This window comes from Marmota flaviventris, chromosome 1 (assembly GCF_047511675.1).
Source record: "Marmota flaviventris isolate mMarFla1 chromosome 1, mMarFla1.hap1, whole genome shotgun sequence".
NCBI lineage: Eukaryota > Metazoa > Chordata > Mammalia > Rodentia > Sciuridae > Marmota > Marmota flaviventris.
The window spans coordinates 152,353,968-152,371,134 of record NC_092498.1 but is presented as its reverse complement, the minus strand read 5'-3'; the positions used below and the strand labels follow the sequence as shown (position 1 = coordinate 152,371,134).

General features: G+C 37.0%; 1 protein-coding gene across 1 annotated transcript in view; it reads right to left on the bottom strand.

Moving 5' to 3' along the window:
* Nucleotides 1-7,611, bottom strand: part of LOC114081962 (zinc finger protein 723-like) — a 61,248-nt gene extending 53,637 nt beyond the window's left edge. Inside the window, exons 1-3 of the mRNA XM_071617724.1 lie at nucleotides 7,413-7,611; nucleotides 6,225-6,276; nucleotides 5,669-5,724 (exon numbers count right to left, since the gene is read on the bottom strand). Coding sequence (XP_071473825.1) covers nucleotides 5,669-5,724; nucleotides 6,225-6,276; nucleotides 7,413-7,535 — 231 coding nt within the window. The 5' untranslated portion in view covers nucleotides 7,536-7,611. The remainder of the gene's footprint in view (nucleotides 1-5,668; nucleotides 5,725-6,224; nucleotides 6,277-7,412) is intronic.
* Nucleotides 7,612-17,167: the final 9,556 nt, after the last annotated feature.

The following is a 17,167-nucleotide window of genomic DNA, read 5'->3' as shown; positions in this document are numbered from 1 at the left end:
ATCTTTCCAATGAACTTGGGATGGGATTTCATTTGGGAAGTGAGAGTGGGAGGAAAAAACTAGGGTGTGAACCTTTCACCTGCTTGTAGCTTGGAGAACTGCACCAAGGATGTCACTCTCTTTTTTCACCCCTGCCTTCATATGTTCACCTCTCCAGATGCTAACACTCCCCCCTCACTGTGCCATTGTTACACCTTCTCTTCTGCCTCATCTGAGCTTCCCACTGGTCCCCATTTGCCCCCTCCCCTTCATTTCTCTTTCCTTCCCTCCTCCCTCTTGCACTCTGGTAACCTCTCTTAGCAGCCCCCAGCCTCACATCCTGCCTCAGCCCTCTCCTTCATCTCTGGATTTGCCTCACATCCCCTACAATCAGAGAGAAGCAGGCTGGAGTTGGGTCAATGTTGGCACCACGACCCTCAGTTGCTCCTTCTCCTCCCTTTTATGGATTAATGAGTAAAGAGGGAGTCACACTTCTGTTTTATTATAAGTTGGCTCATTTTTTAAAAAAAGCTTTAAGAGTATTAGATAGGAAAAAAAATACTTACCATTGGGGATCATGGAGGAGTAGTAAGAAGAAGAGGGCATGAAGGGGTTATTGGAGTACCATTAATGTTCTTTTTCTTGTAAGCAACAGAACATGGTATGTTTTCTTTGTGATAATTCAAGAATCTATATAATTTCAATATCCTCTTCTTGTGCTCAGTAAGATCAAATTTATTATGCAAAAGGTTGTGGGGAAGAGCAGAAAAAAAGGATGTAAAAGGGAACTAGGTAACAATTTGTAGTGATGAATATGATAATTTTTTTATTGTGGTGTTGGTTTCTTGGATATGTACATAAGCCAAAAGATATAGATAGATAGATTCCTAAGATGTATACAGGTTAATGTGTGTCTATCAAACCTCCATAAATGTAAAAAAGGGAGATGCAGCTAAAGCTGAGGTTAAAAAGAAAACATGCAGTCTTAGATCAGTAAGCCATAATAGTTTGGAAAAAAGTATACTTTATAAAAATAAGACTAGAGAAAAAAATCCTAAGAAAAAGAGAAAATTTAGCAAATATTGAAAACGAACATACCACAAAAAAGAATCACCAATGTCAATGCTGGTGCTTTTAAAAAGCAAATAAAATTTAAAGAGCACTGGTAAACTTGATAAGTAAAAATTATGTCCATTATATACTATATAATGACATACATATGTATGTATACAATGATGTCTCCCTAGATGGGAATACATTATAGAAAATTCACTCGAAGATAATTCCGTCATTTTCCAAGCATCTGAGTATAATGATAAAAATCTAGATGGCACAGAGTACTACATGGCTTGGCTATTTGCTATAGGCTTTGTTGTAACTGAAGTCTACCACTGACCAAAATACCATAATACCACACATAACTGATGTTATGGTTTGTAACAATCAATATAATACTCACAATGAAATGCAAAAACTGTGGAACTCACTCAAGAAAAAACACTTAGTAAGTCCCTTGCTATTCAGACAATAGTAAATAAATGATAGAGATTGCAATGCAGAGAAGAAAAATGTCTTTCTTTCCAAAGAAAGATTTCAGGATAAAGGGACATCTGTGTGATAATAAAAATGCTATGGTACTCTTCACTCAAACCATATAGCACCTCATTTTCACATACTAAATACTGAATATAAAAATAATGAATAATACTAAAATATAAAATAAAACATAAAGCAGTCAAATGTTGATGTAAGAAAGGGTGAGTCAGGGTGCATGTGGTGGTGCACACCTGAAATATCCAGTACTCTGGAGGCTGAGGCAGGAGGAGCACAATTTTGAGACTGATCCTATCAACTGAGCAAAACTGTCTCAAATAACTTTTAATTGAGAGGCTGAGGCAGGAGGATTATGAGTTCAAAGGCAGCCTCAGCAACGGCACAGTGCTAAGCAAGTCAGTAAGACCCTGTCTCTAAATACAAAAATGGGGCTGGTGGTGTGGCTCCATGGTTAAGCGCCCCTAAGTTCAATCCCTTGTAAAAAAAATAAATAAATAATAATAATAATAAATAACATTTTAAAAAGGGTGAAGATATAGCTAAGCAATAGGACATCCTGGTTTCAATCCCCAGAATCACAAAAGGGAAAAAGAACAAAAAATTATACAGTTATTTATTTTCAAAGTTACACAAAATACTTTTAAATTAATGAATTACATAGTATTAAATTGAAAATTCTGTTGATCCAATACCATTAAAGGGTGCAAAATGAAGTGAAAGAGCAAAAGCAACTAATTTTCCTCACATATGATCCAACTATCAGTGGGAAAAAATACTATCAGTGGGAAAAAAAAAAGATTGCAAAGAAAATGCATGCAAGAGTAGATGTGTAACCGACGTGATTCTGCAATCTGTATTTGGGATAAAATTGGGAGTTCAAAACCCACTTGAATCAAATGTATGAAATATGATATGTCAAGAGCTTTGTAATGTTTTGAACAACCAATAAAAAAAAAAATGAATAGCCAATTTACATGAGATATCTAAATGTTAAATAATCATAAAAAAACCAACATCATTAGAAACTAGGTAATGTAAAATAAAATAAAATGATATACCCCAAATTAAAGATTATGGATGAACATATGGTATAAATGAATAATCATGAAGGGAAGATGGAGTTTGAGCTGTTGCTATCCATGTGTGCAAACTGTTTTGCTATTGAAGATATCTGATATATCCACACCAGAAATAGACTAAAACTATAGCACATGTATATATAAGAATACAGCAGTATTTCTGGATTAAAGAGAATGAACATTTATAAATTGATAAATAATAAACTGTGGGAAATAATGGTTTATAGAAGAAGACACATTTTTTTTCATATTAAATCTAGTGGAAAACAATAGTATAAAGCACCATGTAATTTTTTTTATGTGTCACATGAATGTTATATGTCATTTATAAGGTTATAAGTGACATTTTATATGTTATATGTTACTTATAAGGTAAGCATATTTTAAAAGAAAATCTTTAGAATTTGAGAAAATAAAAATACATAGAAGCACAGAAAAGACTCAATTACACCCCATGTGTAGATGACAAAACCTGTCATTATAAAGATGACCACTTCCCCCAGGTTATTCTATAATACCTCATAAAAATTTCAACATGCTTTACTTTAAATTGAATAAGAGACCAAATCAAAAAGTTCTAAAATTCTGCTGGAAGGTTAAATATATATGAAATTAGCCCTGAACTCTGAACATAAGAGAAAAAGCAGCAGCTCTCATTACCTGACGCTAATGTACATTATAAAACTCTAATATTGCAATAACTTGAAGACCAAGAAATTATAATGCAGAAAATTTCATAAACTCATATGTATGTACAAATCATTGTTACTGTTAAGTGCAATAAAAGAGTCTGTACAAATGCAACCATATGACGAAAAGTATTTGATATGAGTGAATGATACAACCCAACATAAATACAGATGTTAGAACCGGAGGCACAGATCATGGGTAGGATTTGGGTGCAGATTGCATTTGGTACTAGAATTATACCCCAGCCCCCCCAAAAAAGCAGATGTTAAGAGGGATGATTTTCAAAATATAGCAGAAAAGGAGGCTCCTGACTCTCCCTCCATTCATGGATACACCAAATAAACACTTACTCCTGTTTTAAGTCACTCTCAAATAAAGGTATAAATAAATTGAGAGACTTGTGTACATTGGACAACTGAGAAAATATCTACCATCAGATGAGTAGAAAAAGTTGATGGACACGTGGACACTAGTCCTGCCTTAAGAAATGTGCCATACAATTTGGACATTAAATCCTCTGTCACTCTGAGTAGAGGAAGACTGATTGGGATGATAAATATAGCACATTTAATGTTAGATTTCTTATAGGTTGAATCTTAGTTTATCTGGTGCATAGAGAGGAAAGGACTACATATATACAAGTATCAAGACCAGAGGAAAGGAAAATGGTCTTTCCATGGCTATGCAAGATCAATGAATGGGCTACATTCCCTGGGACCAGAGCAGAGGAGGACTGAAATCTCAAGGGTCCCAGTTCATCCCTGGAATGAATTTGCCAGCAAAATGCTATTGCTAACAGTTGAGCCTTTATCCTGCCAGTACCAAAGAGTTAATAGGGAAAACACAGTCCACCACTGGCAACCCACGTGGGAGTTCAGCACTGCCTAAGCCCTCTCTCCCATCTCACTTCAATATTAACTCCAGACCTAACCAATTGTTCTATAGGAATTTGCTCTTGCACTGAGAGTTAAAGTTAAAAACTTTAACTTTTTCCATTCAATGCACTACATCCTAAACCTCCAAATTTTTGGAGCAATGGCAACTGTGCATGTGCAAATCTCCCTAGATAACAAAGGAGGGGCTTCACATTGATGTATGAGTATTTCTATGGGCTACAATCCCCACCAGGAGTAAAGAAAAAGGGCTAAAAATCACAGATCTCTGTTTCTTTCTAGAATAGGTTTACATCACCTTCTTCCAGTGAGTACATAGCAGCCTAGAGTCTAACAAACTTGCATCAGGAATTTAGTCACCAGCCAAGTATGAGAACTTCTGCATCCTGAGCACAGCTATTAGAATGGCTACTATCAAAGAGTTGAAGGATAACTAGCACTCCAATTATATGGATACGGAAGAAAGAAACACTTTCACACTGGGCTAGAATATAAATTCAATAACAGTCATTTTTTTTTTTTAAATAGCATGAGAGTTCTTTAAAAGCTAACACACTATTTCCAATGGAATTGGAATCAGTATGTTAAAAAAAATGGCTACATTGTCATATTCATTATAGCAGTAGTCATAGAAGCCAAGATAAGGAAACAACTGAACTGCCTTTTGGATTAAGGACACAACAGGAAATTCAGGAGACTCCTTTCAGCAGGAGGCCACTCAGCTACTTCCTTAATAAACTGTACTTCCTAAACTTAGACTCTTGTTTAACAAGATAGGACCCAAGAACTGACATTCACTAGTCACTCCAAGAGACCTCAGTTGTACCAGGTATGGGATCCTCATGTCAGGCAGATCTGAAACACAGGACCAGGAAAATATCACAGACATAAATTCCATAAGGGGACTCTCAGCCCAAAGACATCCTGTCAAGGTTTCTGGCCTGGGAGAGACAAAGATAGGATACACATACGCACATTTTTATAAAGGTCAAGTGATTCTTCTCTACTTTTCTCTTATGTGAAATGCTCATAAACAGAAAACAAATCTTTTGCTTTTTATTTTTCTGTGGTACTGGGGATTTAACACAAAAGCATGTTAAATATGAGCTACATCTCCAGCCCTTGTTTAAATATTTTGAGACAGGTCTTGCTCACTTGCCCACAGTCTACCTAAAATTTCGAGGTTCGCAGCCAGGAAAAAAAAAAAAAAATCCCTTAAAAAGGTCCATCCAGTTCTTGGTAAAACAATTAAAAAATACTGTACCCATTTGAAATGTAGCATGGGGAAAAAATAATTGACAGTACTGTGGAGAAGGGAACACTGTAATTGAGAATATGGACAGGAAGCTGGCAGTTTAGGAATGTACTGACAGATGTACAGAGGTTTAGGCTGGGACACGGGGTTCTGGATTTGATACTTTGCTTCCCATAAAATTAGAATATTCAGGGGAATCCAGGCAAGATGGCACACACCTGTAATTCCAGAAACTCAGGAAACTGAAGAACAAGTTCAAGGCCAGACTCAGCATCTGTCTCAAAATAAAAATAATAATAATGAAAAGTAAAAAGGATATAGCTCAGCGATATAGGACCTCTGGGTTTAATCCACAGTACCCCTACCCTTACAAAAAAAAGAAAGAATAGAAAGCTCAAGAGGAAGGAAGAACTGAGACTCCTGCAGAACCACAGCCCCCCTCATGCAAGAAGACACACATGGAGCTGTGACTGATGATCATCCCACTGCTCAATTCAATTCAATACACATTCTGGGAAGGTGCTGGAATGCTGCACCTTCAGATAGGATTTCTCTGCAGGAATAAGACAGGACTCTCAGGTTCCTCATTGCTGATACATGCCCCACTTGACTGGCCAGTAAGGACTCAGGGCTAACCTGGCCCAGGGAGGACCCAGGCCTGCAGATTCAAGAAACTACCAAAGGAATTCCAGTCCACAATCATCAGTTCCCACTATAATCCAGCCAATTTAAAGTAGCCATGCCCCCTGTCTCAGGAAGCCACTGCACACTCACCACTTAATGGTTTTTGAGGTGTCCAGTGTTCTCTCAGTAGATCTTTCAGTACCTGCACAGCAGAGCAAACATCAAAGAGGAACATAAAAAGGAAGCCTAGAGATGAATAACAATGCTGGCAGGCTCAAGAGACAAAAGCCACACCAGGTGGTCAAAGCCTGCTCCTAGTCATTGGCCATGTGCTTGATTTGACCTAAGGACTCCTAAGTGGACAGGGCTTATATTTCACCCTCTCAGGCTGAGCATAGTGAGTCTTATGTTTGAGTTACAGGAGGTGACACCATATGCTGAAAAGAATGAGGTCAGAATGACAGGTTCTTGGCTGCAGTTCTTTTTTTTTTTTTTTTTTAAGGTACTGGGAATTGAAATCCAGAGCCTCAGGATGCAGCTGACTTAAGGCAAGGTTTCCTTGTAGTAGTGGAACCCAGCCCAGTCAAGAGGGCATTTGCATTTAACCTTTTACAAAAGGCCTTTTCAATCTGTGGGTATATATGCCTGTATATTATTTATAAATGTAAATAATAAAATGACAATACTGTAAAATTTCATTTAACTTTCCTGTTCTCTCCTCTTCTGAGGAAACAGACTGAACATTGAACTGGGAAGCAATCCCATAAGGCAGCACTTCCCAATGATAAGAATATGTGAGTCACAAGCCTAATCAAAATTTTTCTAATATTCACATAAAAAAATAAATAGTAGGACTAGAGTTGTGGCTCGGTGGTAAAGCACTTACCAGCACTGAGTTCAATTCTCAGCACTGCATATAAATAAAAAATAAAATAAAAGTCCATCGACAACTTTTAAAAATAATAAATAAATAGTAGAAATTAATTTTAATAACACAACCCAATATATTCATTATGGGAATATTACAGTTATGTAACCAATAAAATATTACTAAAGAAATATATGTATTTTGGGGACTACACCCTCAAAACTGATATGTCAAGGCTCCAGAATATCTCTGTTCTCAGAACCATATTTCAGATTTCAGAGCTATAGTTCTTCGGACCTCAAGGAGACGAAGCTCCTTACTGCTCCTTTTTATGCTACAGGTGAGGGATTCAATTCCTCAACAATATTTCTCCTCAAGTCTAAAAAAAAAAATAATAGAAGAGACACTGCCCTGGGTGACAGCAGAAAACTTTAACCAGAATATTTCCAAAAGTAGATTTTTTTTCTCACTAAATGCTGGCCATGGTCCCTTCCATTCCAGATATCAGATAGCAAGCAAAAGGTGAAGTTCCAGAAGGTGGGGCCCATGTCTTCAGATCTATCCACAGCCTTGAGTCTATTATTTAAATGCATTAAAGGTAAACTCCTTGGGGCTGGAGCTGTGGCTCAGTCGTGGAGCACTCGCCTAGCACATGCGACCCTGGGTTCAATCCTTAGCACCATATAAAAATAAATAAATAAAATTAAAAAAATAAATTAAAAAAAAAAGTATTGTGTCCAGCTACATTAGACCTAATGGCCAGTCTGTGACATTTTTTTTTCCTCCAATGACCAAAGCCCCTTCAATTAATAAGCAAGTATCACCAGATGTGGTGGCATATGCTTGAAATTTCAGTTAACAAGAAAGTTTCTAGAAGTAGACTTTTTTTCTCCAAAGCTGAGGCAGGAAAAACACAAGTTCAAAGTAAGCCTTACAAATGTAATGAGGCCCTAAACAACTTAATTGAGACCCTGTCATTAAATAAAATACAAAAAAGGGTTGATGATATATCCGAGTGCCGCTGGATTCATTCGGTGGTACCCCAAAATAAATTACAAATAGAAATGAATTGTATTTAATTTGAAAGCCCAAATACCTCCACCACATTACATAACTCATATAACTTATTTTTTTTTAATTTTAGGACTTGGTTAGTGTTATATATTCAAAAAAAACAAGATTTCTATGTGTGTGTATATGTGTGCGTGCGTATATAATGTAATATATCTATCAATCTATATCTTTTACAATATATTTATACTACATATTAAATATATTATTTATATATATATATGTGGGTGTGTTTATTTTTTTGCTTACTGTCTGATATCTTTTTTAATATTTATTTTTTAGTTTTAGGTTGACACAATATCTTTATTTTACATTTATGTGGTGCTGAGGATCAAACCCAATACCTCGTGTGTGCTAGGCAAGCACTCTACCACTGAGTCTCAACCCCAGCCCTGTCTGATATCTTAAGTCTTTTTGTGTATGTGTGTGTGGTGCTAGGGATTGAACCCAGGGCCTTGTGCATGTAAGGCAAGCGCTCTACCAACTGATTTATATCTCCAGCCCTGATATCTGGAGTGGAAAAGACCATGGCCAGAATTTGGTGGAAAAAGTCCACTTCTAGAAACTTTCTTGTTAAAGTTCCCTACTCTCACTCAGGACAGTGTCTCTAATGTTTTTTTGCATCTGAGAAGAAATATTGGTATGGAACTGTATCCCTCACTTCTTGCATTATATGACATCTATGCTATTATATACACAAATATATTTTATGACAAACATTCTCATAGCTAATTTGTCATGGGGCTCCCATTGCAGGACCCAGAAAAATTCCAGTTCAGACATAATCTCAGTCCTCCTTTAAAATCAGAAAATGATCCAGGTTTCTGTCATTTTCTAAACATAGGTGAACATATTCAAAACAGCAGGATTTCTGTGTGTGTGTATGTGTTTGTGTGTATTATTATGTATTATATATGTATGTATACTAGTATATATAATATACACATATAATTCATAGTATATACACACATATTCTATACATAGTGTGTGTGTGTGTGTATATATATATATATATATATATATATATATATATATACATATATATATTATTTTATGCCTCTAAGCATAAAAATCTTTTATGGAGGACATAGAGCAAATGGAGGGCAAGGAGAAACATGCAATTAGTTGCACCACCTTGAATCACATGAGAAATGGAATCTGGAATTCAGATGAGGAGGACTCAACATTTTATATTTGGTCATGTGGATGACATGGGGGCCTATAATGAAAAGGTTACCACAATCTTTTGAAAGAAAATCCATGTGACTGGCAGATGATGGTTAAACTGTTAGTATCTGCAGTGTCTTCCAGGTGCTTTGTCATCTATGGGCCACGGCATACACATGTATTAGTAGGCTCCATGAAGTGCATAATCCATGTGTGTCTTCTAAAATTATTCCCACTGTAGACATGAGAGAACATAAGTTTCTGGACATCTAATGGCAACTCAGCAGCACATAGAGAACTACCCAGAAACAGAACTACATGAAATGCCTTCAAAGCTCCACAAAGACTAGTTTGCTCCTGATATAGGGGAAGTTAGTCCAGATAAATATAATTTCCTCCCCCATTTTGAAGAGAGTGCCTAGAGAAAATGTCCCAGGAGCGACACAACTGTATTATCTTCCTTCATGTTAAAGGAACTTTGGAGAAACAAGACCTATCAACCCAGACTCCTGATGGGGACAAATGCTTAGAGATTACAGGGTACAAGAAAGCACACTGAAGTCCCAGAGTCTGAGTAAGACACAAGGAAGAAAATAATCTAAAGGGCTTATAAGATATTGGGGAAAAAAATGTAACTATTTCTAAAAATAAAATCATGTCTGAATATTTCTAGGATTGGCCAAATCTTATCCCATATGATTTGTATTAAACTCCAAAATCAAGGTAATAGGATATATGATTCACTGTCAAAAACATTCAACAAAAAAAAAAAAAAAAACCTTCAAGGAAGAAGAGTGGATGTTTTAGCGACTGTGTCATTCAAAAATTTACTTACCAGGTGTTTTTGAGAAAATATATTCATTTTTCTGCAGTCATAGGGAAGAGAGATTTGCCTTATTTCTTTTTCTTGTTAGAATTTCCAAAGAAAAGCCCTAAACTTCCATCTGAAATAACCTCCAAAAATAAAGACAAGAAACCTACAATACATACACAAGAGAAGGAAAAAATGGAAATAAAAATTTTTTAATAATTAAAAGTAAATTCATTTTTTTTTCCTGAAATCAAACTCCAGCTGCCTGTTTCAATCTATTTTCTTATCTTTTTAAACCAGAAATCACAAAGGAAATGCAGGCAAGAAACAAACTGCCAATTTATACAGGAGACATCTAAGTATTCAGTAAACATAAAAAATTCAACATTTTTAGAAATTAGAGAAATGTAAAATGAAATCCCATCCTAGACAAAATTAGTATTGATGAAGATATGAAACAAATTTATTCCCCTAAACTTCTTTAGAATTATTATCTTTTGGTGGAAACTCTTTTGCTAATAAAGATACGTAATACTCCCCCACAGAAACATACTGAAATTATAGTACATCTGACCATGATAACATGTAGGAAAACAGTACACATTCAAACACTTGAAACCCAGAGTGATGGTTCAAAAGAATGGAAGTGATGAGTAATAAACTGTGGGGAAAGTGGTCAATAGGGGCAAGTCACATTTTTGTCACAGTGCATCCATTTAAAAAAAAAAATAGTATAACACACCATGTTTAGGTTTTACACAGGCTCCATGTGCATGTGGTGATTCCCATGTAAACAGGTTTAAAAAGAAAGTGTATACAACTTATGAAAAAAATTGAATCATCAGAAGTACATAAAAGACTCAATTACACACCCCATGTGTAGATGATAAAACTCATCACTACAAAGATGATAATTTTTCCAAAATTAACTTACAATATTTTCCCATCAAAATTTCTATGTACATACGTGAATATATCAAAGTCAATTTTACATTTATGTGCATCTATAAAGCAGTAATTTTAAAAACTCTACAAATAAACTGAAAACAGGGGAAGACAGGAGAGGGAAAAGGGAAGTACTGGGTACTGAAGAGGAACAAATTATATTTCATGCTTGTATAATTATACCAAAATGAACCTAAATATTATGTATAACTATAATGCACTAATTTCTTTTTTAAAAAAAGCATGCTGGGCTGGGGCTGTAGCTCAGTGGTAGAGTGCTTGCTTAGCATGCATCAGACACTGGGTTCGATCCTCAGCACCCCATAAAAATGAACAAATAAAATAAAGGCATTCTGTCCATCTACAACTATCAAATTAAAAAAAAAAAAATCAGCATGCTTTACTTTTAATTAAAGACAGAATCAAAACAAACAGTCCAAAAATCCATCCACAAAGTTAAATATATGCAAACTTAGCCAAGAAACTTTTCAATTATAAGAAAAAAAGAAGTAGTCATCATCACCTGACACATATATATTATAAAACTTTACTATTATAATAATCAAGGAATCACAATATAGAGCTGGAGTTGTAGCTCAGTAGTAGAGCACTTGCCTAGCATGTGAGAAGCACTGGGTTCCAACCTCAGCAGCACATTAAGAAATAAATAAATAAAATAAGGTATTATGTCCACATAAAACATATATATATATATATATATGGAATCACAATACAAACAGAATCCATAGGTGAATCCATGTGTAAAAATGATATACTTGATTGCAAATAGGAACATCGATATACATCAAACCATAACAAGGCCAATCTCAGCAACTTGGCTGCAATCTGTCTCAAAATTTAAAAAAATAAATATAAAAGGTACCAGAGATTTGGCTCAGTGGTAAAGCACCCTTCTGTTCAACCTCCAGTACCAAAATAAAACAAAACAACAAAAACAAAAGTTGAAAAGTACCTAGCTTAGGAATAATCAAGGACCCTGTACACCACAGTTCTCCTCCTAGAGGAAAACAGCATTTGGAGATAGGATTCTGACGCTCGTCACATGTGTCAAGCACCACAGCCCAGGGGCAGACGCTGGGCTGCAGCGAGCCGCCGCGCTCCTCAGCCACATAGGACTTGAGCTGGGGCTGAGGACGCCCGGAGCAGGTGGGAGGCTGCGGGGGTCTCCGCCACTGACACGTTCCCCATCTGGCTAGCCAGTGGGACTGAGAGGTGATGCCCCCAAGGAGGGCTAAGGCCTGCAGACTGCAGAAGCTGCCTGGAGTCCGGTTCTACCAGCTCCGGTTCCCGCCACAGCCAGTCCTGCCTGAAGGCTCCTTCCCCAGCCTCCCTGCCAAGGCTCCAGGTACCGCAGCACACTCACCATTTCCTGGTGCTCAGCAGTCAGACATGCTCCCTGGGGACCTTCAGCACCTGCGCCGCAGAACAACCCGGGATCCTAAGTACCGGACCAAAACCTGGACCTGAATGCAGGAATGGCGGACTCCAGAAAGGTCAGTAGCGGAAGCGCAGAAGCCCGCCCCCTCCTCGCTGGCTGCGGTCAGGATTGGACAATGCTCAGCAAGACTCCTGATTGGTCGGAGCTTCAGTCAGTTTCCTGCTCCCCAGCCTGAGCCGGTGAACCTTCTTTTTGAGTGACAGGGGATGATATCCACTCCGGGCAAGAATGAGGCCAGAATGACAGGTTTTCTTTTCTTTTCTTTTTTCTTTTTCATTTTAGACCTGGGAATTGCACCCCAGAGCCTCAGGCTGCTGCTATTTTAAGATCTCAGAAGTGGGATCTAGCCCAACTACAGAACATTTGCATTTAACCTTGTATATAAGGTAATTTCAGTTTATGGGTTATATACGCCTGTATATTATTTGTAAATGAAAAAAATGACAAATACTGTAAAGGTTTTCATTTAATTTTTCTGTTCTTTGGTCTTCTTGGGAGACAGACAGCTGGGAAGCAACCCTCTAAAGCCATAAAGTCAATAAAACAAATTAATAAAAAATAAATAAAGCAACAATGTCCAATGAAACAATACATAAGGCAAGAGTAATTTAAAATTTTCTAGTATGCACATTAAAAAATGAAAATAATATATATATATATTTCAGTTGGTAGAGTGCTTGTCACGTATACACAAAGCCCTGGGTTCGATTCCCAGCAACACACACACAAATACATACACACACACACACACACACACAAAAAAAAAAAAAAAAGTTGAAAAATGTTTTAATAACATAACCCAATATATCCATAATATTACCTTTACATGACTATAGTAATGAAGTATATGTATTTTTGGAATGATACCTTCAAATCTTTTCTCTCCAGCATATGGAAGCATAGCAGCCAAGTTCCAAATTTGTGATCTGTGGAAGCCCTTACATCAAAGAGGTAAGGGACCTGGTGTAACCTTTTATGTGCTAGAGTAGAGGGCTACAGTTCCTTGCTAATATTTCTCCTCAGGCTCAACTAGCAGTAGAGACAATGCCCTGAGTGAGAGCAGGGAGCTTTAACAAGGAAAGGCTTTCCCACTTGGTGCTGGTCAGAGGCTCTTTCCCATTGCAAATATCAGCAAAAAAAGAACATGGGTTCCCAGGGGTTTAGGGACACATTCCTTGTAATCTGTCCACAGCCTTGACTCTATTGTTTAAATACATTAAAGGCAAACAGTTTATTTGACAATTTGGCCTTAGACCTAATAGCCAGCTTGTAATATCTGTTTCCTTCAGTGGACAAAGCCCCACAACTAATAAGCAGCTGGGCTGGGACTTAGGATGAGCTGTGTCTGATTGCAAAGCCAAAACATCTTCACCAGATCACAAGACACAACATTTCTTATTCTCTTCCAATTTGGAAAGTGAAAAGCAGGATTTGTGATATATATTCCAGTCCAATGAATTACTTAGTATAATATGAACAGAACATTCTCATACATCTGAGTCATCTTGGGCCTCTCATTTCAGGATCCAGGGAATCCTGATTCAGTTTACACAAGGGCAAAAAACAACTCTAATTCATCATGTCCCCTTTCTACACATCAAAAATATATTTGATATCAAAAATGAGGTCAGTTTAATCAGGGTTTATCAATTATAGAAACAGGCTGATTTAGAAGGATATAAAGGACCACCAAGTCCTGTGTTTTCAAAATAAAGATGGACATGGGCTAAAAGGGGAAGTAGCAGAAAATTGTATTATTGAAGACATAGAGTAAAAGAAGGCCAAATAAAAATAAATAATTTTGACAATACCATGAATCATCACGTAATTTGCATTTGGATTTCAAACAAGGAAGAGGTGATATAGTGTATTTGGGTATGTGAATGACATGAGTGTCCATGGTGTCAAGGATATAATCTTCTGAAAAGAAAATTGTTGTGGAATGCCATATAATGGTAAAGCAGTAACTTCAGAGTATCTTCAAGTTGTTCTGTCAGCTTGGAAGCACAGAATCTACATATATCAAGAGAACTCGTGAATCCATTATCCACCCGTGTCCTCCGAAAGCATCCAATTGTAGAGGTGAGAAAACACAGGCTTCTAGATACCAAATGGCTTCTCAACAGCATGTGTCACAACTGAGAACTGTCCAGGACAGAACTGTGTAAAATTCCTTCAAAGCTCCTCAAAGTCTGGGTTGTTCCTAATATAGAGGATGCCCATCTGGAGAAATATGATTCCTTCCCCATTTTAAAGACAGAGCCTAGAGAAGACAACCCAGGAAGTCCTTTGACTTGAAGACTATTGGTTATCCTTCTTTCATGTGAGAGAAGTCTTCAGAAAGAGGTGTCTGTGGTAGAGGAAAATGGAAACTCAGCAGTTTAACTCAGGCTGTGGTTTTTTTATGCTTTCTAACAGCAGCTCTTTTTAGTGACATTTAACCATAAAGGAGTTCAGTGGCTAATAAGTACCTGTAAAAGGTAATCACAGTACCAGAAGCAGGAAATACAGCAATGGGGACAGAACAATCCCCCTTTAGTTTTAATGCAGTAAAAGTACCTAAGCTCTATGAGCTAAGAGTCTCCTACATTGTTCACAAGTTTGCATCCATGTAAGGAATGTAGACTGCACCATCCAATGGTATTGCACCAACTCTGTTGCCTTGATGTACCTCAAACTTGCTTTTGTATAAAAGTAGAAGTTCCAAAGTGCTCAGGGCTCAGACTTTGGGAATCATCTCTCTGGGATTGTGGTCATACTAATAAAGCAGTTTTCTCAGATCTCAAAAGTGTTCTGATCCTAATTTTCCCCTACATGTCAAACCAGGTTCCTCACAGGGGCAAATGCTTGGAGACTACAGGTTGCACGAAAGCACATCACAGGGCCCAAAATCTGAGTATGGCTCAGGGAAGAAAAAATCTAAATGGCTGATAATGAACTGAAAGGTAAATCAAACTTGTCATTTGGAAAACTGGAAAAAAATGAAACAGTGTGATTTTATTTGCTACAAGTACAAGATATTAACCAATTTTATTTCCTTAAATCCAACCCCTAGGGAATCCTGGCTGCAGAGAAGCAGCTACAACCAGAAATTCCTTGTGATAATGTAACTTTAACAGCCTTTCTGTGATATAATCTGATGGTAGCTATTAAAATGTTACGTGTGTGTGTGTGTGTCTTTACTCACTATTTCCTTTCCTAAGAGTATGTATGTATTCAGCAGGAGACTAGTTTATGTTTTCAGCTGATTGTGTCCCCTCCCCAAATCACATGTGTGGATATTCTAGATACAAAGTGCCTCAGATTATGACTCTGTTTGAATATATGATTCTTAAAGGCATGATTAATGTTAACTCAGTTAATTGGTGTGAAGTCTAATCCAATGAACTTTTTCTCCTTATGAACAGCAGCAATAAAAACACACAGAAGCCCATAAAAATGTCATGGAAACATGGAGACAGAAGATGGCAATCTACATATCAAAGAGTGGGCCTCAAAGGAAATCATTCCAGCAAGCACCTTGATATAAGAATCTAGAAATAGAACAAATAAATTTTTGTTTAATTCCATCTGTGGCATTGTCTTATGATAGCCCTGTGACACTGATACAGCCCATTATGATACACATACACTGTTCCTGCATTTTGGCTAAATGAAATTACAATTGGATCACATTGCATCCCAAAAGCATTGAAAGGCTGACCTGATGCAAGAAAAGACATTTCTTACTAGAATATTCTGAAGGCATGTGAGGGATAAAGCTCCTTACCTTAAGGAGCTATAGAGATTTTTTTGTGTGTGTGTGTGGTATGGCCAGTCATTAAAAAAAAAAGAAAGAAAAACAGATAACTTTTTCCTCCTTTGTTTGTGTAACTCTCACTCCTCTTTGTGTCAATACTTTCCTCATAAGAATATTGGTATATAAGTCTCATAAAAGGACTAGAAGGTCAGTGGAGTTGACTGCTGCATGAGCTACCTGGTCAGGTAAGTAAACAGAAAGAAATATTTAGTGTCCAATAAACACTGACAATTGTGAAAATATTTTCTCTGTTATTTCTACAAATATGTAATCTGAAGATTTACATGTATTATGTTGTCAGGGGAATAATACAGTCTAGATTTCTTTGGGAATGGACATGTAGGTCATCCAAATGGTAAAGTTATCAAAGATTAATTAATGGAGTCTCCAATCTGGGTATTTGTTCTGGCATATTCCTGCCATCTCCAGTTCCTTCCTGTGGAGACCCTTCTCCAGTAAGCTCATCTAACCTCAGACCAGAGATACCATTGTGGGTTGTGTGGTACACTTGCTATTTCCCCAAGAAGATGGAATTAATAAGTAGCTCCTTGATGATATACATGGAACTCAGCAAAGTGATTGTCTTAAATGTAGGACAATAATTAACATGTAATAAATCTCTGTTTCCACAAAGGATACTCTCATTGAAAATTTTTATGCACAGATCAGGTATAGATAAACATATGTATAGGCCTCCATATACTGGATTAGAGAATAAGGTCTTTGGATAAATATTTGAGTAGAAAAACTAGAATCAAATATTTAAATATCCACCCTATTACCCATTTTCTGAAATAACCTAATTCTACCATTTTAGGTCCCCTGAAATTACTGCCACTCCCCCTCCACCCCAACACACACACATACACAGAACAGGAAGGTCAAAATACTTTCCAGATGTGATCTCAGATGAGGACTTGCCTGGATTGGTCTTCTCTGGGCTGCTCCCTGTAGATGCCTCCTGATAAGTGGC